This window comes from Miscanthus floridulus, chromosome 18 (assembly GCF_019320115.1).
Source record: "Miscanthus floridulus cultivar M001 chromosome 18, ASM1932011v1, whole genome shotgun sequence".
Taxonomy (NCBI): domain Eukaryota; kingdom Viridiplantae; phylum Streptophyta; class Magnoliopsida; order Poales; family Poaceae; genus Miscanthus; species Miscanthus floridulus.
Genome location: NC_089597.1, coordinates 31480606 through 31505573, shown reverse-complemented (window position 1 = coordinate 31505573; position 24968 = coordinate 31480606). Strand labels below are relative to the sequence as shown.

At 52.8% G+C, this 24968-nt stretch overlaps 1 protein-coding gene across 1 annotated transcript; it reads left to right on the top strand.

The window, feature by feature from the left end:
• The first annotated feature begins 2328 nt into the window (after positions 1-2328).
• LOC136523611 (uncharacterized) lies at positions 2329-21259 on the top strand. The gene is made up of 3 exons (XM_066517234.1): positions 2329-2508; positions 3708-3912; positions 20967-21259. The coding sequence occupies exons 1-3, from the start codon at positions 2329-2331 to the stop codon at positions 21257-21259; spliced, it is 678 nt and encodes a 225-aa protein (XP_066373331.1).
• The last annotated feature ends 3709 nt before the right edge of the window (positions 21260-24968 follow it).

The following is a 24968-nucleotide window of genomic DNA, read 5'->3' as shown; positions in this document are numbered from 1 at the left end:
ACCCTCACGCATCCTTTTCGTTTAGAAGTAGGGGTTGTTTGCTGAGCCCTCGAGTGCGAGCCTGGGTCGCTGGGTCTTGGCTTGGTTGCAGGAAGTGCCCCCGAGCCTTTGCACAGAGCGAGAGGGCGATCAGGAGTTCCCCTGGCTTTTTGTGTGACCCTCGCGCATCCTTTTTATTTAGAAGGAGGGGTGGAGTATGCCAGGCTACCCTCGGTGGGTGCGAGCAGTGACACCTCCGGTGAGCTGTTATCGAGTAAGTCTGAGTGGAGGCCCGTGCCCCATTCGATAAGGGTCGGCTAGTGGTCTAGAGACGCACTCCAAAAGTACTAGAGGGCTTCTCTAGTGGGTCCTAGGGCCGTTCGATGGGCCTCGGGGGCTCGGCGCGTCCCTACGGTGGGATCCCATTCAGAGACCTCCCTGCTAGTCTCAGACACGACTCAGGGCATCCCGACGATCGCTTGCTCGAGCCTCAGCCATGTACGGGCTCACCCATAGTTGTCCCTGACTCTGTTGTCCTAGGGCGGCTGTCGAGACCCTCGAGGGCCCAGCCTTTGAACCCCTAGACCGTAATGGGCTCGGTGCTCAGTTCCTTTGTCTAAAAGGAATCGGGTGGGGGATATTCTCCTCCCATCGGCTGACAATGGTAGGTGCGCCTTTTGAGGCGGGTTTCTCGGGGGGGACGGAACGGCGCCTGTCGTTGTTGGATGTGATGCGATGTCAGCGGATGGGACGTTACTGTGTGCGCGATTAATAAGGAAAAGGTGGGCGCGTGGGCGGTTAAATTGGATCTGGATTAACCGTGCCAGATCTGAGGGAAACTTCCCTGATTTTGTCGCCCGTTCGTTTCGTCCCCTTCCTGCATAAATACATGATGAGCCTCGTCCTTCTCCTCCTTACCATGCCTGCATTTGCCTTTTCTGCCTTTGAGCCGTTGCCAAGAACAGAGAGCGCTGGGGAGAAGAAGGGAGAAGGGCAGGGAAGAGAGAGAGAGAGAGCGAGCTTTACCGCCGTAGCCACATTCTCCACTGCGCAATGGCCGGCGGCGCTGTTGTCCTTCAGGCGGATCCTTGGGGTCCATCCAACGTGTTGGTGGAGATGCTACAGTCGCTCATCGACGACGGCCTCCTTTGCCCGGTTACCGACCCCACTAGGCCGGAGTGGATTGATCCGAGGGGCGAGCCAAAACCGAGGCCGCGCGATGGCTACATCGTGAGCTTCATGGCCTTCCATGAGCGTGGTCTCGGCCTGCCGATGGACCGGTTCATGCGAGCGCTCCTATACTACTACGGCATGAAGCTCCACAACTTCAATCCCAACTCCATCGTGCAGGCGGCCATCTTCGTCGCCGTCTGCGAGGGGTACCTAGGCATTGCCCCCCATTGGGAGCTGTGGCTCCACCTCTTCGGGGTGGGGCATACCACCAAGCCAGCGGGCACGACGGGCATGAGGAAGGCGATGAGGGCCGGCGGCTGCACTCTCTAAGTGCGCCAAGACTGGCAGCACCTCTACATCCTAGCCCAGCTCACATCGTCCAACCGCCGCTGGTACAATAGCTGGTTCTACCTCCGCAACGACGACGACGGACTTCCCCCCTACACCGGGCAGGTCATGGAGAGCCAGCCAGAGAAGTGGAGGTACAACGTCTCGGTGGTTGACCAGCACAAGCTGCAGCCACTCCTGGAGGGGCTGGAGAGGCTGCGCAGCCGTGGCCTTACGGCGGCCATGGTCGTGGTGGCCTTCCACCGCCAGAGGGTGCTACCACTGATGGCTCGACGACGGTGCTTGTTCAACATGACACCGAACGGGCCGATCGAGGGCGTCCGGATGTCCACCGTCACCCTCTCCGACAAGGAGATTCTACGTCAGGTGAGAGAGACGGTGGAGGGGCAGCTAAAGAGCGGTGGCCTGACCCCGTTCGTGATGCGCCCATCGTGGGGTACCTCTCTCTGGTAAGTCACGCGCTGCTGCGGCCCCCTAGGCCTCCTCGTTCCTTACCGTTTTTTGTTCCCTTATTTGTGTTCGCCTTTCTCGTAGGGGATGAGGGATGTGCGAGCCTCCCCACCGCCCGTTCCTGAGGACGTAGAGCGGCGGGCGATGAACCGGGCGCACGCCGAGGTGTAGAAGAAGCGGAAGGATGCCGAGGAGGCAAAGCGCAAGAGGAAGATCCTTGAGCGCAAGGAGCTAGAGAAACGCCACCGGCAGCAGAGGCACGACGATCTCCTGGTGGAGGCGTCTCCATCGCCGTCACTACCGACGGACTCTTCAGACGATGATGATGAGAGCGAGGCAGGGTAGGGTCCCCTGGACCATCTCCCTAATGTCGGGGAGATGGCGTTCGGGGCGTCGACGAGCAGCCCGGCATTTCCGGGAGGAGGAGGAGAGCATGCCTCGGGGCCGGTGATCGCCCGCCCCGAGGACGAGGCCGACTCGCCCGAGGCACGGGCGTTAGGGAAGCGCGCCGTCAGCCCAGTGGGCTCGACGGCGGAGGTGGAGCAGGCGGCGGTGGGGGTGACGCATCTACCCCCGTAGAGGGTCGAGGAGGTGTCGGTGTTCGGCGAAGGCCGGTCGACACCAGTGGACACGGAGGCCGTGCCACCGCCGCCGCCACCGCCATTGCAGAGGAGGAGGGACGTGGTGCCGAAGTGGTAGTGTCCCCGTTCGAGGTGAGTGTTTTTTCGGTGAAGTTAGCAGCATCTCCCGTTCGTTCCTTGGTTGTATGCTGACCTTGTCGGTGCTTTGCCTTTAGCCAGAAGCGTTAGGTGGAAGTGCCTGCCCTGGCGCCACGTAAGGCGCTTAAGGTGAGCACCGGCTCCTCTGCCAATGTGTGGTGGAGGTGTAGGCCGCCATACAATGTGGCACGGCGTCGGCGAGGGCCGAACCAAAGGAGCCGGTCGCCTAGGGAGAGGCTACCGATGCGGCCACGAAGCAAGCGAAGGAGGAGGAGCCTATGCCCCGTGAGCCCGAGGCCCACGAGTCAAATGGGGTCGAGGCGCCCTCAGTCACCGAGGCTACCAAGGGCGAGGCCGAGGCCCTCCGGACTTCCGAGGCAGAGGCGGCGAAGGCCGAGGCCCTCAGGGCTTCGGAGTCCGAGGCGGCGGGCGCCGGGGCTCCCCGGGCTACCGAGGTCGAGGCGGCGGAGGCTAGTTTGGGCATGGTGGAACTGGTGGGCCAGGATGCGGATATGGGGGTGGGACAAGCTTCAGTACCGCCCCTAGTCCAAGGCCCACTGCTGTCGCAGGAGAGCGCCCGGGAAGTGGAGGTCCATTCGATCTCCTCCGATGATACTTCTCGGGTGAAGGAGGTGGCGGATGCCGAGGCGGCTAGCACCGTGGAGCAGCCAGCTCTGACCTCGGGCAAGGGAAGCTTGGCCCTCATGCGGGTACAACCCAAGCCCCGTGGGTGGGATCACCCACGTGTCTTATGGTAGAGCCGGGATGACTTTGAGGGGGAGCCTCTGTTCGCCCTCGAGGACGCGGCTGAGGGGGGCGCTGGAGCTCTTTTGAGCAATACCGCCATCTGGCGGAGCGGTCGCTGTGGACAGCACTATCCGTCATGGCTAACGATCTGCCCGGCGTTGCCTAGGTACGCATCTTCTTTTCTCGTGCGGTGTCATCTTTTTCTGAGTTTCCTCACAGTGCGTGACCCCTGTTCTGCCTATCCAGGAGCTCGAGGCCCGGTCCCTCAGGAAGTCATTGTTCCTCTGACAGGAGAGGGACGTCTGGGACCAGCTCTGGCAGCAGAAGGACCTACTCGCCAGTGCCAATGAGCTTCTATCAGCGCGGAGCATAGAGGCGGAGGACCTCCGCCTTCGCTGTGCTGATATGAAAGCCAAGGCGGCCACGGCTCGGGAGCAGGCCACCCCTTTGGCAGCGCGGATCAAGGAGCTGGAGGAGGAGCTGACCCAGGTGGCCGGTGAGTGGGACACCTTCAGGTCCCAGGCTGAAGAAGCGACACCCTCTACCAAGGCCATCGCTAGGCAGCTAGGGACGGAGTAGGGTGCGCACCTGCTGACGAAAGGCGCCCTAGCGGAGGCCCTCAAGGTGGCTGAGGCCTCTCGGACCGAGGCTTTGGTCTGGAAGGGAAAGGCCGAGGGTGAGTCCTGTTCCCCTTGTTTTATTTGTTTTTCTTGTGTTCAACCCCTAACCCCGTGGCATGATGTAGAGCTGGAGAGGGAGGCTTCCAGGGCGGCCGAGGCCTCTCGGGTCGAGGTTCAGCACTAGAAAGAGAAAGCAGAGGCCTCTCGGGTCGAGGTCCGGCACTGGAAAGTGAAAGCCGAGGGTGTGTCCCGTAGGCCTTTGCCCTTGTTTGGCTTATTTTCTTTTGCGCTTAACCCCATCCTGCTTGTTTTGGCGTAGGGTTGGAGAAGGAGGTCTCTCGGGCAGTCGAGGCCTCTATCACAGTGTAGGCGGTGCTCGAGGCCAAGATCGGGGAGCACAACGCGCTGCAGAGCGCCGCCTATACTATCTGTGAGGCCCTGGAGGTTGAGGGGGTCGAGTCGGGCAGCTTCCTTAGGAGCTGCTTGACCGCGTTGAGCGGCCAAGTGCGCAAGTGACTCCAAGGAGCGCTGCACACGGGCGTCAAGCGCGCCCTGGCTGTCGTCTCCTCGCACTACGCCGGCATTGACCTCGAGGCCATCAGTGATAGCTACGTCTTGGCTGAGGATGACGAGGAGGCCGATGAGGAGGTCACAAAGCTGATGGAGGCGGTTGAGGGCCCTGGCACGGCGCTGCCCAAGCTATTCGAAGAGGAGGTGGTTGCTCCCACACCGTCCGCCGACGTAGGAGACTCTGAGCCTTGACCTGGGCTAAAGGGGCCATGTAAACAGATTAGGATTATTGTCGTACCATGACGTTTGTGGCCATCGAGGCCTTTTTTTAAAGCACTTATCCATCTACGCTTTCTAATCATTTTTATGGTATTTCTGAGCCTCTGCCCTCTGTCTCGTTCCTGAACATATCACTTGCAAAAAACTTCCTCGGAACCTAAGCTGCCCCTCGGGGAAAAAGGTGGTGAGGGAGTGCCGTGGCCCGGAGGCATAGGCCGTCTCACGGCTCGGCCGGCCTTTTGGCCCTAAGACAGACTTTTGGTCCTTAGGTTTTTTACAATCGATTTGTCAGAACACGATAGAGAGTTTGGCGTAGAAATTTATTTGAAAAAACGATTAAGAAATGGTGCCTAGGACTTGGGGGGGTCCCCCCTTCTAGCCCCCGAGGGAGGCTCGGTTCTGCAGAGGCAGAGCTGAGTCTTGTTCGAGTCCCACGGTGGGTACCTCTGCAGAGGAAGAGCCGAGTCGCCCTTATGGTGTTATCGTAACACTGAGCCCCACGATGGGCTCGGGAGGTTTCTCGAAAAATTAGAACAACTAAAGAACGCTTCTTTATTGTATTTCGAGAAACAATGTATACAATGCTTGGAAATTTAAGGGTAGAAGCTACATAGCTGTTCTATGTTCCAAGCGTTGGTGAGGATTTTGCCCTTCTCGTTGGCTAGCTTGTAGGTCCCGGGCTTTATCACTTGGGCGATGATGTACGGCCCTTCCCATGGCGGGGTCAGCTTGTGGCGGCCCTTGTTGCTCTGCCTCAGTCTCAGCACCAGGTCGCCCACCTTCAGGTCTCGGCTTCGAATGCGCCAGGCTTGATAGCGCCGTAGGGCTTGCTGGTACTTGGCCGAGTGTAGCAACGCAACGTCTCGGGCTTTCTCTAGTTGGTCGAGGGCGTCTTTGTGGGTAGGGCGGTTGCTTTGCTCGTTGTAGGCTTGTAGCCTCGGGGAACCGTACTTCAAGTCAGTGGAGAGGATGGCCTCGGCTCCATAGACCAGGAAGAACGGTGTGAACCCCATGGCTCGGCTTGGAGTGTTCCTCAGGCTCCAGACGACCGACGGGAGTTCGGCAAGCCACTTCTTGCCAAATTTCTTCAACCGATTGTATATTCTTAGCTTGAGGCCTTGTAGGATCATGCCGTTGGCACGCTCTACTTGGCCATTTGTCCTAGGATGTCCTACGGCCGACCAAGCCACACGGATGTGGTGGTCGTCGTAGAACGTCAGGAACTTGTGGCCGGTGAATTGTGTCCCATTGTCAGTGATGATGGTGTTTGGAACGCTGAACCTATGGATGATATCAATAAAGAACAGCACCGCTTGCTCGGACTTGATTCGATTGATCGGACGAGCCTCGATCCACTTGGAGAACTTATTGATCGCTACCTGCAGATGGGTGTAGCCCTCGGGGGCTTTCTGCAGAGGCCCAACCATGTCAAGCCCCCATACGGCGAACGACCATGTGATGGGGATGGTTTGGAGGGCTTAGGCCAGGAGATGCGTCTGCCGCACGTAGTACTGGCATCCCTCGCAGGAGCGTATGAGCTTGGTGGCGTCAGCAACTGCCGTTGGCCAGTAGAACCCTTGGCGGAAGGCATTTCCGATGGGCGTCCGAGGTGCTACATGGTGCCCATAGGCTCCCGTGTGCAAGTCCCAAAGTAGGGCTTGGCCTACCTCGGTGGTGATGCATCGTTGGAGGACGCCAGATGGGCTTCGCCTGTACAGCTCGCCGTTGCTGAGGACGTAAGTTTTGGCTCATCGCGCAAGCCATTGGGCTTTGGTCCTGTCTGCAGGAAGCTCTCCTCGAACAAGGCAATCAAGGAACGGAACTCGCTAGTCCATGCCTTGGTTGGCCTCAGGAGGCTCCGCGTTGACTTCCATGACCTCGGGCTCGACCAAAGGGGTCTCGGCGATAGAGGGGGCCTCGAGCCCTGCGGTGGGCTCGACCGGTGGGCCCTCTTCCACCGCCGAGGCATAGTCGATGGAAGGCCTGTGGAGGTCTCTGGCGAAGACGGTCGAGGGGACCGGGGCCCGTGCTGATGCCATCTTTGCTAGTTCATCCGTGGCCTCGTTAAATTTTCGTGCGATGTGGTTGAGTTCGAGATCGTCGAACTTGTCTTCAACCCCATACATCGAGACGCCGTACTCCAAGTTCAATGGCGATCATCAAGCCGTTGACGAGGGCCTCATATTCAGCTACGTTGTTGGAGGCGGCGAAGTGGAGCTGAATCATGTAGCGCATGTGCACTCCGAGGGGTGAGATGAAGAGCAGACCCGTCGAAGTACATGGTCCAACATTCTGCCTGGACCTAAGCAGGTGGCAGTTGGATGTCGGTCCACTCCACCACAAAATCAGCCAAGACCTAGGATTTAATTGCTTTCCAAGGTGTGAAAGACAGGGCTTCCCCCATGAGTTCCACGGCCCACTTGGCTATTCTACCCGAGGCCTCCTGGTTCTAGATTATCTCTCCCAGAGGGAAAGACGACACCACGGTCACCGGGTGGGACTCGAAGTAGTGACGCAGCTTACGTCGAGCGAAGACTATGGCGTAGATCAGCTTCTGGATGTGGGGGTAGCGTGTCTTAGTCTCGGAGAGCACATCGCTGATGCAGTAAACAGGTCGTTGGACGGGTAGAGCGTGCCCCTCTTCTCGCCTCTCGACCACTACGGCCGCGCTGACCACTTGGGTCGTTACGGTGACGTAGAGCAAGAGGGCTTCACCCTTGGTCAGTGGCACCAGGATAGGAGGATTGGTGAGCAGTACCTTAAGCTTGGCGAGGGCTTCTTCGGCCTCGGGGGTCCAAAGAAAGCATTCGGATTTTTTCAAGAGGTGGTATAGGGGCAAGCCTTTTTCACCAAGGCGCGAGATGAAGCGGCTCAGGGCCACGAGGTATCCCATAACCCTCTGCACTCCCTTGAGGTCTCGGATTGGTCCCATGTTGGTCACTACCGAGACCTTCTCTGGGTTGGCCTCGATGCCGTGCTCCAAGACTATGAATCCCAAGAGCATGCCACAGGGGACTCTGAAGACACACTTCTCGGGGTTGAGCTTGATGCCCTTCTCTCTGAGGCATCTAAAGGCGATCTCTAGGTCATCGACAAGATCGCTGGCCTTCCTGGACTTGACCATGATGTCATCCACGTAGGCCTCGACGGTTCGCCCGATGTGCTCACCAAAGACCTGGGTCATGCACCGCAGGTATGTGGCCCTTGCGTTTCTGAGGCCGAATGGCATAGTCACATAGCAGTACATGCCGAATGGGGTGATGAAAGAAGTCGCAAGCTGGTCGGATTCTTTCATCTTGATTTGATGGTATCCGGAATAAGCATCAAGGAAAGATAGGGTTTCACATCCCGCAGTGGAGTCAATGATTTGGTCGATTCGAGGTAATGGGAATGGGACTTTTGGACATGCTTTATTCAAACTGGTGTAGTCTACACACATTCTCTACCTCCCATTTTTCTTCTTAACTAATACAGGATTAGCTAACCACTCTGGATGGGACACTTACTTGATGAATCTGGCTGCCAAAAGCTTCTGCACCTCCTCGTCGATGGCCCTGGGCTTTTCCTCATCGAATCGGTGCAGGCGCTGTTTCACCGATCTAGAGCCGGCCCGGATGTCCAAGGCGTGCTCGGCGACCTCCCTCGGTATGCCCGGCATGTCCAAGGGACTCCACGTGAATACATCGGCATTCGCGCGGAGAAAGTCGACGAGCATGGCTTCCTATTTGATGTCGAGGGTGGCGCTGATCCTCAGTGCCTGGTCGTCGGAGCAGGTGGGGTCGACCGGGACGAGCTTGACAGCCTCCGTGGGCTCGAAAGTCCCGGCATGACGCTTGGAGTCAGGCGCCTCGCTACCAAGTCGGTCGAGGTTGAGAAGAAGGGTCTCAGCCTCCACGAGAGCCTCGGCATACTCGATGCATTCGACATCACAGTTGTATACATGCTCGTACGTGGACTCGACAGTGATGACGCCGTTGGGGCCTGGCATCTTGAGCTTGAGGTAGGTGTAGTTGGGGACCACCATGAACTTGGTGTAGCATGGTCGCCCCAAGATGGCATGATAGGTTCCCTTGAACCCAACCACCTCAAAGGTGAGGACCTCCTTGCGGTAGTTGGAGGGAGTGCCGAAACAGACGGGCAAGTCGATGCGCTCGAGGGGTCGCATGTGTTTCCCCAGCACGATGCCGTGGAAGGGCGCGACATAGCCTCGGAGCTATGACTGGTCGATCCCCAAGAGTTCTAGGGTGCTGGCGTAGAGGATGTTGAGACCGCTGCCTCCGTCCATCAATACCTTGGAGAGCCGGGTGTTGTCGATGATCGAGTCGACGACGAGTGGGTACTGCCCGGGGTTTGGGACGTAATCGGGGTGGTCATCCCGATCGAAGGTGATCGCCTTTTGAGACCAGTCGAGGTATCGAGGAGTGGCCACTTTAACCGAGAAGACCTCCCGGTGCTCCCTCTTTCGCTGACGTGCCGTGAGGCACGCTGAAGGCCCGCCAAAGATCATGAAGGCGTTGAACACTTCGGGGAACCCATCGTCCTTGTTGTTGTCCCTATCGCCGGCGTCCCTCCTCTTGGCCTCGTCATCGGGGGGCCCGAGCCTGGCATAGTAACGCCGAAGCATGGTGCACTCTTCAAGGGTGTGCTTCACTAGGCCCTAGTGGTAAGGGCAGGTTTTTGAGCATATCGTTGAAGAGCCCGGGGCCTCTGGGGCCTCGGGGATTCTTGCGTTCTACGACCGCGACTAGACCGGCCTCAAGGACCTCCTGTTTCCCTTGGCGACCCTTTTTCTTTTTCTTGGGGAGGTGGGGAGCTGAGGCCCCGGGGGCCTCGTCCCTCTGCTTCCCCTTGGCGTCGTTGTCGGGGAAGATGGCCTCGACGGCCTCTTCGCCCGAGGCGAAGTTGGTGGCGATGTCGAGGAGCATGGCCACCGAGGTTGGCATGTTCTGTCCTAACTCTCAGACCAGGTCTCGGCAGGTGGTGCCGGAGAGGAAAGCCTAGACAATTTTTGAGTCGCCGACGCTGGGCAACTCGGTGCACTACTTGGAGAAGCGTCGGATAAAGTCTCGAAGAGATTCGTCCGGCATCTAGCGACAACTCTTGAGGTCCTAGGAGTTCCTAGGGCGCATGTATTAGCCCTGGAAATTCCCGACAAAGACCTTTACCAAGTCGCGCCAGTCGTGGATCTGCGAGGGAGGGAGATGTTCGAGCTAGGCTCACGCCGAGTCTGACAGGAACAAGGGGAGGTTGCAGATGATGAGCAGGTCATCATCCGCGCCGCCTAGCTGACAAGCCAAGTGGTAATCGGCGAGCCATAGTTTGGGGTTGGTCTCGCCGCTATACTTTGTGAGGCTGGCCGGCTACCGAAACCAGGCCGGGAAGTGTGCGCCGCGGATGGCCTTGCTAAAGACCCAAGGGCTAGGTGGCTTAGGAGAAGGACTGCGGTCCTCCCCACTGTCGTAGCGACCACCTCGGTGCGGGTGGTGGCCTCAGGCGGGCCCCTCGTTGTTGTGGCACCGTCGTCTGCTGACCACATCGTGGTCACCTTGTGCCTCGTGTTGGTTGCCAAGGCGGTCGTGCACCGAGGGGGACTTGTTGGCCGTTGGTGCCTGAGCGGGCTCAGGATGAACCGAGGCCCCTCTACCTTGCTGAGGCGATGCCGTAGGTAGTTCCGAGGTGTCTCCACGCCGTCTAGAGGTAGAGCTTTCGGCTTGCTGTATCGCAGCGGTCTTGAGGAGGTCTCAGAGCTCGCTGTGAGCCCGTCGCCCCTCCGTGGTAGAGGGCTCGGGCATCGTCCGGAGCAGCATTGTCACCGCCGCGATGTTCTGGCTAGCGTGGTTGAAGATAGGGGGTTGCTCATCCCCTTCGTCGTTGTTGATGCGGCGGTTGATGTCGCGAGCCCTTCGCCAGGCTGGTCCGCCATCACCGTGACCCTGCTGCTCTTGCTCGAGGGTGTCTCGGAGTTGCCGCAGAAGGAGTCGATCCTACTCGACCTTGGCCTAGAGCTCACGGAGCTGCTCTAGGTTAAGGCGTCGAAGTTCCTCATGGGCGGGGTTCTCATTCTGCGCTACCGGAGGCTCGATGCGTGGAGGTGCGGGGTCACCTGCCCCCCCGCGGGGCGGGCAGCGACCGCCCGCCCCTCTGTCCTCATCACCGCTAGGCATCCCGAGCTCAACGTAGAAGCACTCACGAGTGGGATCATAAATGCCTTCATCGTCAGAGTCGGAGTAGCCGAAGCAGTAGTCGCTCACGGCCAAGAAGCGGCGCATAGGCTCGGGGTCATGAAGCCTGGAAAAGTCTGCTCCGGCCCACGCCTCATCCTCCTCCGAGGAGTCAGCGTGGGTATGGGTCGAAGTTGTAGCGTCAAGGTCGAGGGTGAAGCGTTGGTGGTGTCCTGATGGCCCCGTCATCAAGCGGTATTGCCAAACCCAAAAGGGTACGGGGATGGTGCCATCGCCGGGCTTTGCTCCGCCGAAGTCGACTCCTCAGGATATGGCGGGGCAGAGCTTGATGACGGGGCGTTGCTGCACGCTACCGGTGCCTTTCCCTTGCCTAGGCTTAAGCTAGATAGGTCCCCAAGCAGGGACTCCATACCAACAGCCGGGCATGGGGTACCGGTGGAGCGCGGTGTCGGGGTGGTCCCGCTCGCGCCGTGCCTGGCGAGCGCGACGAGAGCGGTGGCCCGAGCACCGCCTGCGCCTGGGCTGCTGGTGCGCGGTGTCGTTCTCGGTCGGTGGGGCTCTAGGTGTGAGGAGTACCATATCGTACTCACATCCTAGAGACATGAACTCTAGGCTCCCGAACCAGATCACCGTGCTGAGACACAGTGGTCGTACGGGGTCTGCCATCCGGAACTTGTGGGGACGACGAAGCTGACACGCAGTAGAACCCCTACCCGGCGTGCCAACTGTCGGTGTTTTGGACCGGCGGGTCCTCAACCAACTAGTGAAAATGTACTGCGTGCCCCTAATCCCGGATGGTGATGCAAAGAGACACAAGGTTTATACTGGTTCAGGCGATAGATGCCCTACGTCCAGTCTGGGAGATCGATCTTGTATTCCTTGCACCGAAGTGCTTGTAGTAGGGGGTTACAAGCAGGACGAGAGAGGGAGCTTGTCCCAGGTCTCTGCGTGGAGCGGTGTGGATTGCTTGAGATGTTGATCTCAGGCAGTGGGGAAGTGTGCGTGTTACAGAGTGTAGGGCATGTGTTCGTCTGAGCGTCTAAGTCTAGCTTTTGTCTACGATCCTCTGTCCGTCCGTGCCTTGTTCCCCTAGAAACGGCCCTGGTCTCTCCCTATTATAGTTGAAGGGGGGACAGGGGTGATACATGTGTTTGCTACATGGCGTCCTGTGAGCGGAGGTGGTGTTTCCGAGCCCTGTAGCTTGTCGTTGTGGCGGCATGGTCGACAAAGCGGTCTTTGTCCTTGATGCACTGGAGCGATGCGCCGGTCACGCCCGATCCTGTGCGACGTGGGAGCTCCAGTGATAGCTTGACGCAGGGCATGGCGGACGACGTGCTGGTCGCTGTGTGTTGACAGTGTAAAGAGCCAAGGCTCAGTTGGTGCCGAGGCCGAGCCATCGTGGGGGGCTCGGCGAGCGCGAATCCCGAGGCTGCCGAGACCCTGAAGTGGATTGTCGAGGCTTGGAGGGAGCAGTTGGTCCTATACACTGATTCCGAGGCTACAGTGACCCGGACGTGACTCCCCACGCCGTGTTGTTCTTGGAGCAGGGGTTAGGTAGCACAGTGTAGTGCGGGCGTCAGTCGTGGGCACAGTACTGAGCACAGCGGCCGGTAACCCCTGCCCCGTCCCGTCCCGGACGGCATGGTGTTGATGCGACTCCCATTTCGTTAGTCGCTCTGCTGTGTCGAGCCGTCGTCCGGCTGACGTCGCGAGAGTGGTTGGTCGCATTAGTTGGACGTGACGTTCCGTCAGGGAAATCGGTCGAGGCGGAGGCGACGGGGTTGTTGCCGAGCCGGCCTTGAGCGCGACGGAGAATCGGCACCTCGTCTGAGGCCTTACGTGCGGGGCCTCGAGCGCGACGGAGAATCGGTTCCCCATCCGAGGCCTTACGTGCGAGGCCTTGAGCGAGGCGGAGAATCGGTACTCCGTCCGAGGCCTTACGGTTGGGGCCTCAGACGAGTCGGAAAACTATTCGAGGTGGGCCGGGCGGTCCAGCTGAGCCTCGACCAAGGTGGGGGTTAGCCGGTAGTTGTCCTTTGGCTTTGATTTTTACAGGGTCTAAGCAATTTTTCGGTTCTTGCTTAGGGCACCCCTTTTTATGGTACCCGACACCTAGCTAATTTTTTGTTCTCATGGATGATGGATCTAAACAAGCCCATATATACCTTCATGTTTATTTTCTAGCTAACACACCGTAGCCATCCGTATGTGTGGGCTTATGCTATTTTTTTTTCTTTTTCCCCTTTTTTAAAAGGAGCCTAAGATACTTTGGAACAATAGAAAACATAAAGATAAGGAGAGAACTGTCCAAACTCGGGTGGTACATCTAAAAAAAATCCATGTCGTTGTACCTTACACTAGAACTGACCTGCGACACCGTTCGGTTTGGAGTTTAATTTCCATGAGCTGCATAAACGAGTTTATCCCCTTGATTTTTGGATAATGAAATTGTCCCACATCTAGCTAGAGAGAACACAGCCATCCTCAGGATGACTTTGTGCGGAGTGTCCCTGAACCGTAGAGAAAATATATATACCCATATGAGAATGTTTCCGAAGCAAATACTAAAATGCTGTCCCACCCCAAAACCAAATGCTACCTTATTGAAACAATGCGGTGCCACTTGCCGGTTGCATTCACTAGCGGAGGGACCGAGGGAGACACTAGCGGTTCGGCTGGTTATTTCACTCCCTTGTCATGGATATACATTAGGTATCTAGGCGGTGTCACGCCATTGCCCTGGTGCAACACTGATGGCATATTATATATTATAGGAATACTATTGTTTTTATATATTTGTTTTATTAATGTGTTTATTTTATTTTATTTTGGGTTTCTTATTGTTGTCTTGTCCATCTAGCTTCCTTGTTGTGTAACGAGCTTGTTGCGTGATGTTGCAATTGTCGTGTTCCACATGCCACTGCTTGGAAACTATGCCTCTACAGTGATAGTCATCTTTGAGTAGGTACATAAAATGTTCCTAGACATGTAGGCGGCAGCATAAATCGGAGCATCCTACTAAAACTACCAATTTGCACTCTTTTACTCTTGGTTTTAGCTGCTAGCTCTTCCGCAAACTGTTTGTTGAGGTGTACATCGACAAAGACACAGATGCGTGCATGCTCATGGGGACAGGGGCGAACACAAGAATGGATCTTAGGGTGTTCTCCACTCCCTTTTCTTCTCTCTTCCTCTCTATTAACTCCATGGAGCTCTAGCGGGTAGGGGGCATGAACCCCCACGCTGGATCTGCCCCTGCTCATGGAACCACACGCACGCATGTAGGTGGTACAAGGAGACAACCGCGCTAGGCTTACTGACGTTTGTCTTCAGCTACGCCATTGCATTGCTTCTCTTCTCTCTCCCATCTTTTTGGCATGCTTAAGCTCATGGCCACGACCAAGGTTAGATAGGTAAGTTAGAGGAAAATTTTCCTTTCATTCCAAATTTTATGCCGTTACATTTTTTCTCTATATACATGATTTTTACTATATATCAGACATAGCCTATATCTAGGTATAGACTACCAAGGAATGAAAAAATTTATGTCAGCTTTATGTATTCTTGATGGTTATATGCATCATGCATCCTTTAGGTAGTATGCTATTAAAAAATCGACCATAGGGAGAAGATGCCCCCCTAGGCATTGGAATAAGAAGTTGTACCAGCAAGGAGAGATCTCTGAGCATACTGCTCTAACCGGTATAACTCGTGAAAAGCTAGTTCTAGTAGTATGCTATTGTTTCTTTGATTTTAAATAATGCACATGTGTCAATGTTTTTTTTCTCTCCGTTGACTGCAATGCAACAAAGTGTTGCAATGAGGCATACTACATTTCGAAATATCTAGATCATGTTCTGAAGCCTAGCTCCAAAGCTCTTGGTTCTAAGCCCTAAAACTTTCCAAAATCTTGCTCTTTTGGTGAAATTCGTGAGGATCTTTGAGTTGAGGTTTTCAGGTTGATTTCTTATGCTTCCTAGATGCCATGAGGTTGTGGAAACATGCTTATGATTTGTCTCGACCAGATTTCCCATGAACACCCCCATCTCCTCCATTTCAAGGAAATTGCGAAAACCCCAACTTGAGAGCTTGTTTTTCAATCTGCCATTCAAGATTTGACCTTTTGAAGCTGAATTTTTGTGGACACCTTCAAAACATCCTAGCGAAGGCGTGTGCAAAATTCGAGGTCATTTGGATTTCATTTGATTTAGTTTTGACTTCTTTTCTTCTTTGATTCAACCTGCTAGAATCTGCTTGCGTGGAACCGTCGGTAAGCAAATCTACCATAAGGATAGGTAAATGTTGTCTTATATATCCTGGTCCGATAGATGTATCGGAATTTGCAAGAAGCCTGAGTACCATGCTTAGGTCAGCATTTTCTTCGCCATCCCATCGTCATTGCTGCTAAGAGTGCAGTGTAGTCACACATGCAATAAGGTGATCTTAGTGTGTGAATAGAGACATCCCTTGATAGTAAGGTGATCATGGTGACTTTAAAGGATTTTTCGAGTTAGTCTGTTAGTCTCAAAGATGTTGATAAGAGTGAGATGCGTGTGTGTATATATTTGTAAGGGTGTGCGCACACATAAGTGTATCGATCTAAGCCTCTACCATGATGTGTATTGCCAAAAAAAGTATTGAAATAAAAAATAATCTTGGTGCATAACCGATCGAAGTGATCGCTGGTTAATAACTACTACATCATATCCGGCCATTAAGTTTTGGGCTCAACGCTTCGGATTGCAGATAATTAAGATCCTATCTCGGAAAAGGTTAGTCAAAGATGTGACCACATTTTTCTTCAAACGCGAAGGCCTCCGATCGACGACCATCGATGGATGGAGGAATCATGCTATGGTGCGGCATGTGTTCAACACAAGCAATGCCTCTTTGTGTGGCAAGTGATCTCGCTCGGAAGTGGATTACATGCACTTCTCCAACTCAAAGGGTATCGTTGAAATTAACAAGACTTCCCGAATTTGTCCCTTGACGACTAATAAAAAAACAAATAGACATGTGTGAAGAAGAAACGTAGAGTCTGCAAGGTCAAAAAAAAAAAGAGAGCATCTTTCTGAGTTTTGACCAAATAACTTGTTCAATGCAACTGGACAGGGGCCTGTCCCTGGTACTCTTAAAAAATGAACTACGACACATTGATTCTAGACAAAATGCTTGGTAAGACCAAACTACAGCAAGAAACTCCCCGGTGAGCGTGGGCCAAATAGGCGTGCATTCAGCTAGCTTTCTCCCTCGTCTTTCATCAATTCCTATCTAGACCCATGTTCAGAATGTTTTTTGGCATCGAAAAGAGTCTCATTGCAAATTCTAGCTAGCCTTCCAAAATCGTATCTTTGTGATGCATGAACCGTGCCCTTTCCAAGCTACTCTTATAAGTAGCCCAGCATTTTCCAAAAGATGTCAAACGGACCATGTGCGTGCTAGTTAAAGTAGCAAACATGAATGTAATCCAACATCCTCACCAGTTTTCTCTCGTGTTAGGCGAGGGTGGTTTATTAGGGTACCATACGCTGTTGTGCCACCCGTACTACCCAAAATTCTCAGCCGTGCCTCAGCTCCGTGCACTCTAAAGAGACGAGAGAGGTTTAGGCTCTGAAAATCGTTTGACGACTCCACTCCATCTTGCGAATCTGAAGAGGTGCACCGGACCAGCTGAGCCTGAGCATGGGCGACCGATCCGTCGGTTGAAATGTTAGGCTACCAGATTGACAACCTGAGCCCATTGACATGGTGACGACATGTGGGAACGAAGATAATCCAGTGCTTGGAGTCTATCGTGTCGTGTGTCATCGGTCATGTATTAGTTGCAACAGTGGGTTGATTAGCGGAGGCGACCAACTTTACTGTAGAGGCTTGTTCAAAATATATTGAGGAAAGCGACTCTTGTGATCTCCGATCTGCCAAAAAGCAGGGATTGGCAAGCCGTGCCATCAACCATTGTCCCGCCGGGTATATGTAGCGGCCGACGTGACATTTCTGCTAGTAGACAATTCGTAGTACGAACCACTTACAACAGACAATTAAGGTTGTACCAGTGCTATAATAGTGCTAATAATCATTCATAGCAACTTGATTGGCGTTGCAGGATGCTTCTTGCCCCGGGTGGCGAGTGGCGACAAAACATGAGGTTACACAATGCGACACGCCTCCACGCGCCGTCTCCCACCCTTTTCCAGCTTTTTCCGGGGGGACAAACTCGCGCTACGACGGATCGGTATATCTATCCATCCATCGGACTTGGATCTGAAAAACTCTGGCCTCTGACGACGCTGTGACCAAGGGGACAAACGGCAGGTGCGGCAGGCGGCAGGCACGCGCGTGAGCTTCGGTCAGAAGATGGCGAGCGTCGATCGAGCGGGGATTCCCTCTTTCTGGGCCGAAGGAGAGGAGAGGAGACATGCGGTGCATGCACCGGGGGGACGGGGGTCGGCCTCATCACGTACTGGTGCGCCCGACGAGCGACGAGGTCGGCAAAGGCAAGGTGACGCCGCGTAGTAGTACGTACGAATTAACGTGGCCACCACGTGCCGGGTGCCGCCGTCCATTGTCCATCTCGCAGGCACACAGGCACAGGCACCCAGCGATCCCACTGTCACGTCGCGGCCGTGCCGCGCACGGGCGAGTACCGTAGTGTGTGATCGCCCGTGAAATTCGTCCAGTCGGTCCATTTCATGCCGTATTGCCGTACCTACTTAGGAGTAGCGTGTGGAAGTGTGAAGATCAGATGGACATCTTAGGAAGATCCCTTGTTTCCTCCTACCGGTAAGCCAGTGAGCAGTGCAGGCTGCGCGGCACGGTGATGGAGTGCTAGCTGTGAGACTAGTACCAGCAGTGCGTCAAACAGCTACTAGCCCGTCCGTCCGTGCACTGAAAACGGCACAAGACAAGAGCGCGGCTGCAGGTGTCGCAACTCGTCGACTTCATTGGCCAGGCGCGTGCAATCCTATTTGCCGGCATGTTTGGTTGGTTGCGGCGACGGCGCGGATGCAGATCGTGGTGTTGTGGTGCCGTGCTAGCAATTTTCGTGCATGGTCACACTACGGGTACGTATTTTCTAGTACGCCCTGTCCTATGAAAATGGCAGAGGACACAGTAATAGCTTTGGCGAAAAAGCAGATGATACACTGAGGCCCCCTCTGGCTCACAGGAGAAGCATAGGAAAAACGTAGGAAAGAAATCATCGTGGTCATTTGGAATAGAGGAAACTTTCCTCTGGAATACTGTAGTGAGATGCTGAATTGACAGGAGAGCAAACATCACTTTGCAGTACGCAGTGTAGTGATCTGCGTAAATCATTGGCCAACTTTTGGGCAGTGCGGTGCAGTTCAACTTGTCAGGTTGGTCATTTGCCTCGGACTTCCCCAAAACATGAGCTCGAACCGGATGTTTTATTTTCTGCGTTTTTGTGGGTGAACGAATCCTTTTCTCTGGAATTGGCACCGTACTTTCCTTCGTTCCAAACACCATGTGACGTCACCATGATTCCTCCATTTTTCGTACGCTTCTCCCGTGAACCAAAGGGGGGCTGAACGGGGGACGACCATGAGCTGAGGACGGCCGGGAATATAATGCCGACGTCTCAAGGCACAAGATAGGAAACATTATCCATGTAACTACAATGCAGGTGTGCATGACTTGATTCAGTTCATTGCAGGTCCGTGTGTGCTCCATCGTTTTATAGTTAGTTAATTAATCCAACACAGCCTGAAAAAGCATGCATGTGTTGGAATGGTTATACTTGAGTCACTTGAATTGGTCGGCGTCCATCATCATCTGCAGCCAGCATATGCACCAGCGTGTTTGGTCCATCTGTTCGGAATCATCCGATCCTAAAACCGAGCCTGGGAATGGCGTTTGGTTTGCAGCATTTGCTCGTGCCATCGGTCAATTGGCCATCCGGCTCAGAGTGCATGCATGTATTGGCTTCACCTTTTCCACCGCCCGCAAGGCCGCAACGGAGGTGTACGAGCTCGTCGGTACATGCTCGCGCTCGGACACGGCAACGTACAGTACGTGAAAGCTATCGCGTGGCGAACTGCACGGGCCAGCGGAGGACGGAGGCACGAAAGCGAGCGCGGATGGGCATGCACCGAGGTGGCCGGGCCACAGCGGAGCTTCGCGATCGCCACGTGGTCGGCGCGGTGGCCACAAGCTCACCCACAGATTCCGTCCATGGAGGCCCGGCCAGTGGTTGGAAGAACAACGTCGTCGCGCGAACCGCCGTCCCGGGCCGTGACAGTGGAACCGTGAACAACTGTTGCGCGTGAACTATATACAGCGGATAGTACTCGTACGACGGAGCAAGCCAGTGCAAGAAGTGAGCGAAAGCACAGCGCCAGAGCAAACTCGCCCGTGCAACGAGAAACGGCGCCGTGACACCCGGCACCCGCCCAGACCCCAGATCGATCCGATGGCCGAGGCGCCTGTCGACTGCGTCGCCGGGCCGGCCTTGGAGGCTTTGGACTCTTCGGTCGCTTTCGCCCGCGGACAGTGACTGGCGATCATCGGTATGGCCGGCTCAGGTTGTGCGTCGTGACGAGATACTGACGTGTACACGTCCTGATCATACTGACAGGTTAATAATACTGTACGCTGTACGGAGTATCATCAGGACGGACAGGCCGGGCCGGGTGACCTGTCAGGCTGTCACGTGGGTGGTCATCGACTCGCCCGTCCTATGAACACGCCGCCGGGAAACGATAGATTTGGTTCTGCCGAAAGCATATCGACTCGTAGGGATAGGTGCGTTGGGACGTCGTCAGACGATGATGGGCTGGGCCAGGTGCACCGATGTCGCACTTTTTTGTTTTTTTTTTTGCCTTTTTTTTTTACGTTTTTCACAAATATGTCCCTACAGGTATGCTTTTAAAATCTGAACCCTTAGCTCGGAGCCAAAGGGTTTGGCGCCTAGGTCGAGGCCACGTTGGCGGCGTGGATGCTGACCTAGCAGGCAACACGGCGCTGGGGTTATTAGCACCTAGCAGGCAATACGACACTGACCTAGCAGGCAACACTTTTTTTTTGTTTTTTTGTCTTTTTTTTTAAGTTTTTCACAAATATACCTCTGAAGGTATGCTTTTAAAATCTGGACCCTTAGCTCGGCGCCATGCGCTGAGCTTATAAGTCTCGGCGCCAAAGGGTTTGGCGCCTAGGTCGGGGCCACGTTGGCGGCGTGGACGCTGACCTGGCAGGCGGCACGGCGTCGTGGTTATTGGCGTCGATGTGGTGTTTTAACCCGGCGTCCAACCTTCCTATCCGAACCTTTTCCTCTTCTTTCTCCTCCCTCTCAGGTTTTTTCTCTCCCCACTTTGCCCTACCTCACGAATCGGTATATTGAACCTTGGAAACTTTGATTTGATCCGTAGATCTTCAAGAGCAAGGTATCCTCACTCCCTCCTAGTTTTTTTTCACATCGATTCGGTATATATTAGTCGGATTTTTCAACTTAAAAATCGTCATTACTTAGGGTTTCATGTAATTTTAATATTTATATTATACAACCGTAGGATGCCAAGGCATGGAAAAGCTAGCAAACTAAGGTAACCTCAGCGCACGTTGTTATGTTATGGGTTCATTGTTGTGGATCAAATGGGAAACCCTAGGTGTAGGGTTTAATGTTAATTGCTTTCGGTTCTTAGAATGAAAATGGCTAAATTATAGTTATGGCCGGATGATCGGAAATGCCTTTGTCCCATTGCCTCTGCCTAGTGGTGTTCCAGTGCCCATGTGCTTTTGCGGCGATCGTTGCAAGGTAGCCAAGTCCGATGAAGAGGACACGTATAGATAGAGGTATTGGATGTGTTATAATTTTGCGTTTGAGCCTACACTTCGTCAGCGCCGCATTAACAAGATGGTGAGGAATTGATGTTGTGTAATAATTATTTTGTGTCATATGACATCTTGCATGATTTTTTGTTTTGTAACAATTGCATTTGTTGCAGACCCCTCCACCGCTCTTGTGATTTTGAGCAGTGGATCGACACTGAGATCGAGCCTGAAGACAAAGATGCAGAAACTATTGCGGTGGGAGGCAGAGGACAAGGAGATGATGAAGAAGAGACGTAGAGAGGAGGCTGCAGAAAAGGAGCACAAGGAAGAGGAGGAAAGGAGGCGCGTTGCTGCGTACAGGGAGGAGAGGGAGAAGAAGCTTGAGCGTGCACACCGAACGAAAGCAGCGATGGAGGAGAATCCCGATGCCCTGAGGAAGAAAAAGTGGCATCATTGCACACAGTAGTCTCTATTACTTGCTAGTTCTATGGTTTATTCATTAACAATGTTATCTACTGTTGGACTTTTCATTGTGTTGTCATGTAATGAACTTTAAGTATGTGCATTCTTAGGTCATGTACTGCGTTATTTAGTTTGTTGGCACGTACTTTTAGTATTATTATGTTGTTTAATGTGTCATAGTATTGGACTTTTTATTATGTAGTTGTTTTCATTATTTGTGGTCATAATATTCAGTTTAATATTGCAGACGTAGTGAAATGTGATCACGTGCTGCAAATAAAACCTAATGAAGTAGGGCATTATATAATTCAACACACACAACACATGAAATGGCATGTGAGAACATGTACCGAATTAGGGTACAGAGGTCCTGAACTAAACCTAACACGCCTTAGGTAATTGAAGCGAACAACAAGCACACGAAATGGCATGTGAGAACATGTACCAAACAAGGGTACATAGTTTATTCGACTAAACCTAACATGCCTTAGGTAATTAAACCAAACAACAAACATATGGATATGCCATGTGAATAAGATAGGGTCGTCCTAGTAGTGTGGCCACATAGTAAATTGTGTTGCACCTTCTCCACAGTAGCCTCCCATTGTTGGTGGTGGTGGTGGCAGGGGTGACGGCTGAGGCCCCTTGTTCTTGTGATTAGGGCAGGTGCAATATGGATCATTGCAGAGTGCCTCCTGTGAACTTGCACCATTGTTGTTGTCGTCGTCTTCGTCTTCCTTGTACCCGCTGCTAACTTCCCTTTGTAGATCGAAGATTTGGTCCTACAGGTAGTAGATGTACTGCTGATACGGATAAATTGGTCGAGGATCGACCCACCTAGTGAACCCATAGTTTTCTTCAGACTCGGAAGACTACAATAAGTATGTCCTGTGAGTTGTAAGGGTATTCGAGAAACATATTTAACAAACAAAATATAATACCAATTACCCATGCTCGCGGTCATTTGAAGAAGCGACGACCTCCGTCGATCCCCTCGGTGAACATCTGCATTAAGCAGTCCTCACCATGCATGCATTTTGGCCAATCTTCCTTCCTATTATCGTATCTTCTGAGAGGGCACTCTTTAGTGAAATCACTCTTGCTCTCGGAGAGAAACTGATACACTGGTTCCTCAAAGAAATCCAGCCCAAGAGACCCCTCTCACACAATGGGAGTTCCCTTCGTACCCCCTTTCCTCTTCCACTCCTGAAACCCTTTCCTCTAGATGACCCTTCAGACATTCCTACCCTAACAAAACCAAATACTAGTTTTGTTTTTTCTTTTGGTTAGCAATGCATCCTAGAACGCATATATATAGGCGAAGGCAGGTTTGCTAGCCATTGTATTGTGCTGTAAATGCTCCTGGAAAGTCTACTCAGAATCATTGAAAAGCCTACAACGTAGGACACTGGAGAGCCTAGATTCCATGACTGAAAAGCCTATTCAATTTCAGACTTCAATCACTATTTCGAAGGACACTGAAAAGTCTATTCGACGGTGACATGACAAATCACTGTAAATGCTACATTATTTTACTAACTGCAGTTAGAGAAGATGACATAAACGTACCTGCCCGCTAGTCTACTCCGTTGTTGCTCAGCAGCTCAGTGCTCGGCCACTCGCATGCAAGATTGGCTCACACACATGCAATGTACATAATCACATTCAGTTCTTTTGCATAAAATGGAAGGAAAGAAAAGAAAATCTCAACCAATATGGTACAAAATCATGTTCAGTTCTTTTGCATGAAAGAAAAGATAATCTCAACCAATGCGGTAGGCCTACATGCATACTCATAACAAAAAACAAATTGATTACTTAATGAACTGGAAAAACTGATGGCGCTGATTAATACGTACTTTAGTCAGAAAATTTTGGCAAAATTTCCCCTATTTTTTGATGCAATCCATACACAAATATGAGATGAATATTTAACCTCAATACAACATGTTCAAACATACAAATATATGCCACATTCATCTGAAACCATATACATGAGCATATTAATAGTCCACACAGTCCATAATTATAGTCCATAGTAGTTCATAGTCGATAATAATAGTCCATACAGTCCACAATAGTTCATAATGAAAGTCCACAAAGTCCATAATAGTACATAATAACATCTACCACAAACCCTCACTGCCTCCTAGTCTTACCCTTACCCTTGTGACCAAGAGCGTCGGTGCCTGGAGTGTAAGGGTCAGGTGGACGGCGTCGCCTAGTGCCTGAAGGATGCTACGACTCGAAGGTACCACTAACTAAAATAGAGACCTCAAACGCAGAATGTATTGGTATGCAACTTAACATAGAAAAATAAGGCAATTGACTTACCACTCTATCCAAGATTGGTCCTGCCTCCACCTGTCTTCCTACACGAGTAGTTTGGTCGTAAGCCGTGTCTTCATCATCGGAGGACTCGATGTCGGCGTAGTCATCTTCTGTCCATTGTAGCCTCAACCTGCAACGTGTCACACCTTTGTACCAAGCTTGGTAGTGCCTGTACTCATGTTTCGTGTGTGGCTCATTGTTCTCGTCCACGTTGTCGTGCAACAGCTCCCATTGTTCAATGTAGTACTGGTGGTGCTTCTCCTAATAAAAAATCTTCCTGTTCTTCTGACGATCCAACCTACATGTCACCTAAGATGTTAGTTTCTTAGGGATGAAATTGATGCTATAAAATGGTGGCGCCTAAGATATATGACGCGAATATTTGATGTAAGCTTCACAAGAAAGTATAGAGTGATTGAAGAAATCATACGTAACAATATCATCATATGTAAGCTTCACTATGGGAAATGTTACCATGTGGGTTCCAAAGAAAGAAGAGAAAATAGATCACGACATGGGTTGAACACATAGTCCTATAACTTGCCATAATGATGAGAACAAGAAATGCCCATACACGCACATTCTTCTCAATCCATGTACATGTCACCATATTAAAAGTGCACGTATGTCATCATTATTTCATCTTATATAGGAATTAATGGAAATGGACCATCACGATACAATTGAAATAGCAAAACACTTACTTGTGTAAGTCAACGTCAGTCGAGAATGGAGCCATTGGCCAAAGCTGTCTCACTCTAAATTGGCATGCAACTCTATCTGGTAGGTGGAACTCGACAGCATAGAAACATATTAGAGGGCACCTCATCCTGTAGAAGTCATCGTCCCACCCACACATGTTGCTCAACTAAAAAGGAAGTGCCCCCTCTCCATCATATGGCTCCCACGACACCTGCAACATGTCCAAACAAGATGTTAGATGCTATACTAAACCATTTCAAACCAGCATGGAAAATAAAATTTACTTACACTAGATGCCGTGAGCATGTCTAGCTCGTTCATGAACTCAATGTACGCCCACTCTAACCTCGCGTGCAGAACCCTAACCTAGTCCCAAAGGTACGTCCACGTCGGCTGCCGACGTGGAGGCTGACCTGGGAACCACTCACGACGAGCTAGAACCTCGAGACTGCCAATTGGTAGACGATCCCACATCCATAACTGAAGCAAGTACATGCATCCACCAAGTGACGCTGAGGACGAAGTCCGATGACACACCTCGCAAAGCTACCAGTGAAGAAAACCCAACACTACAGAGCCCCAACTGTACTGACCCGCCTGGTCCCAGCCACTCAGGCAGTGGACCCACATCCATGACGTAGTGTCACCCGAGGCATCGGGGAAGAGAATGCAGACAAACA

What these genes read in the sequence shown, in the direction of transcription:
- LOC136523611 (XM_066517234.1), top strand. Translation starts at nt 2,329, where the DNA reads ATGGCGTTCGGGGCGTCGACGAGCAGCCCGGCATTTCCGGGAGGAGGA. An exon ending in TGGAGCAGGCGGCGGTGGGG is followed by an intron (nt 2,509 to 3,707) that starts GTGACGCATCTA and finishes TTCCTCTGACAG; the next exon opens with GAGAGGGACGTCTGGGACCA. An exon ending in GGAGCTGACCCAGGTGGCCG is followed by an intron (nt 3,913 to 20,966) that starts GTGAGTGGGACA and finishes CATTTGTTGCAG; the next exon opens with ACCCCTCCACCGCTCTTGTG.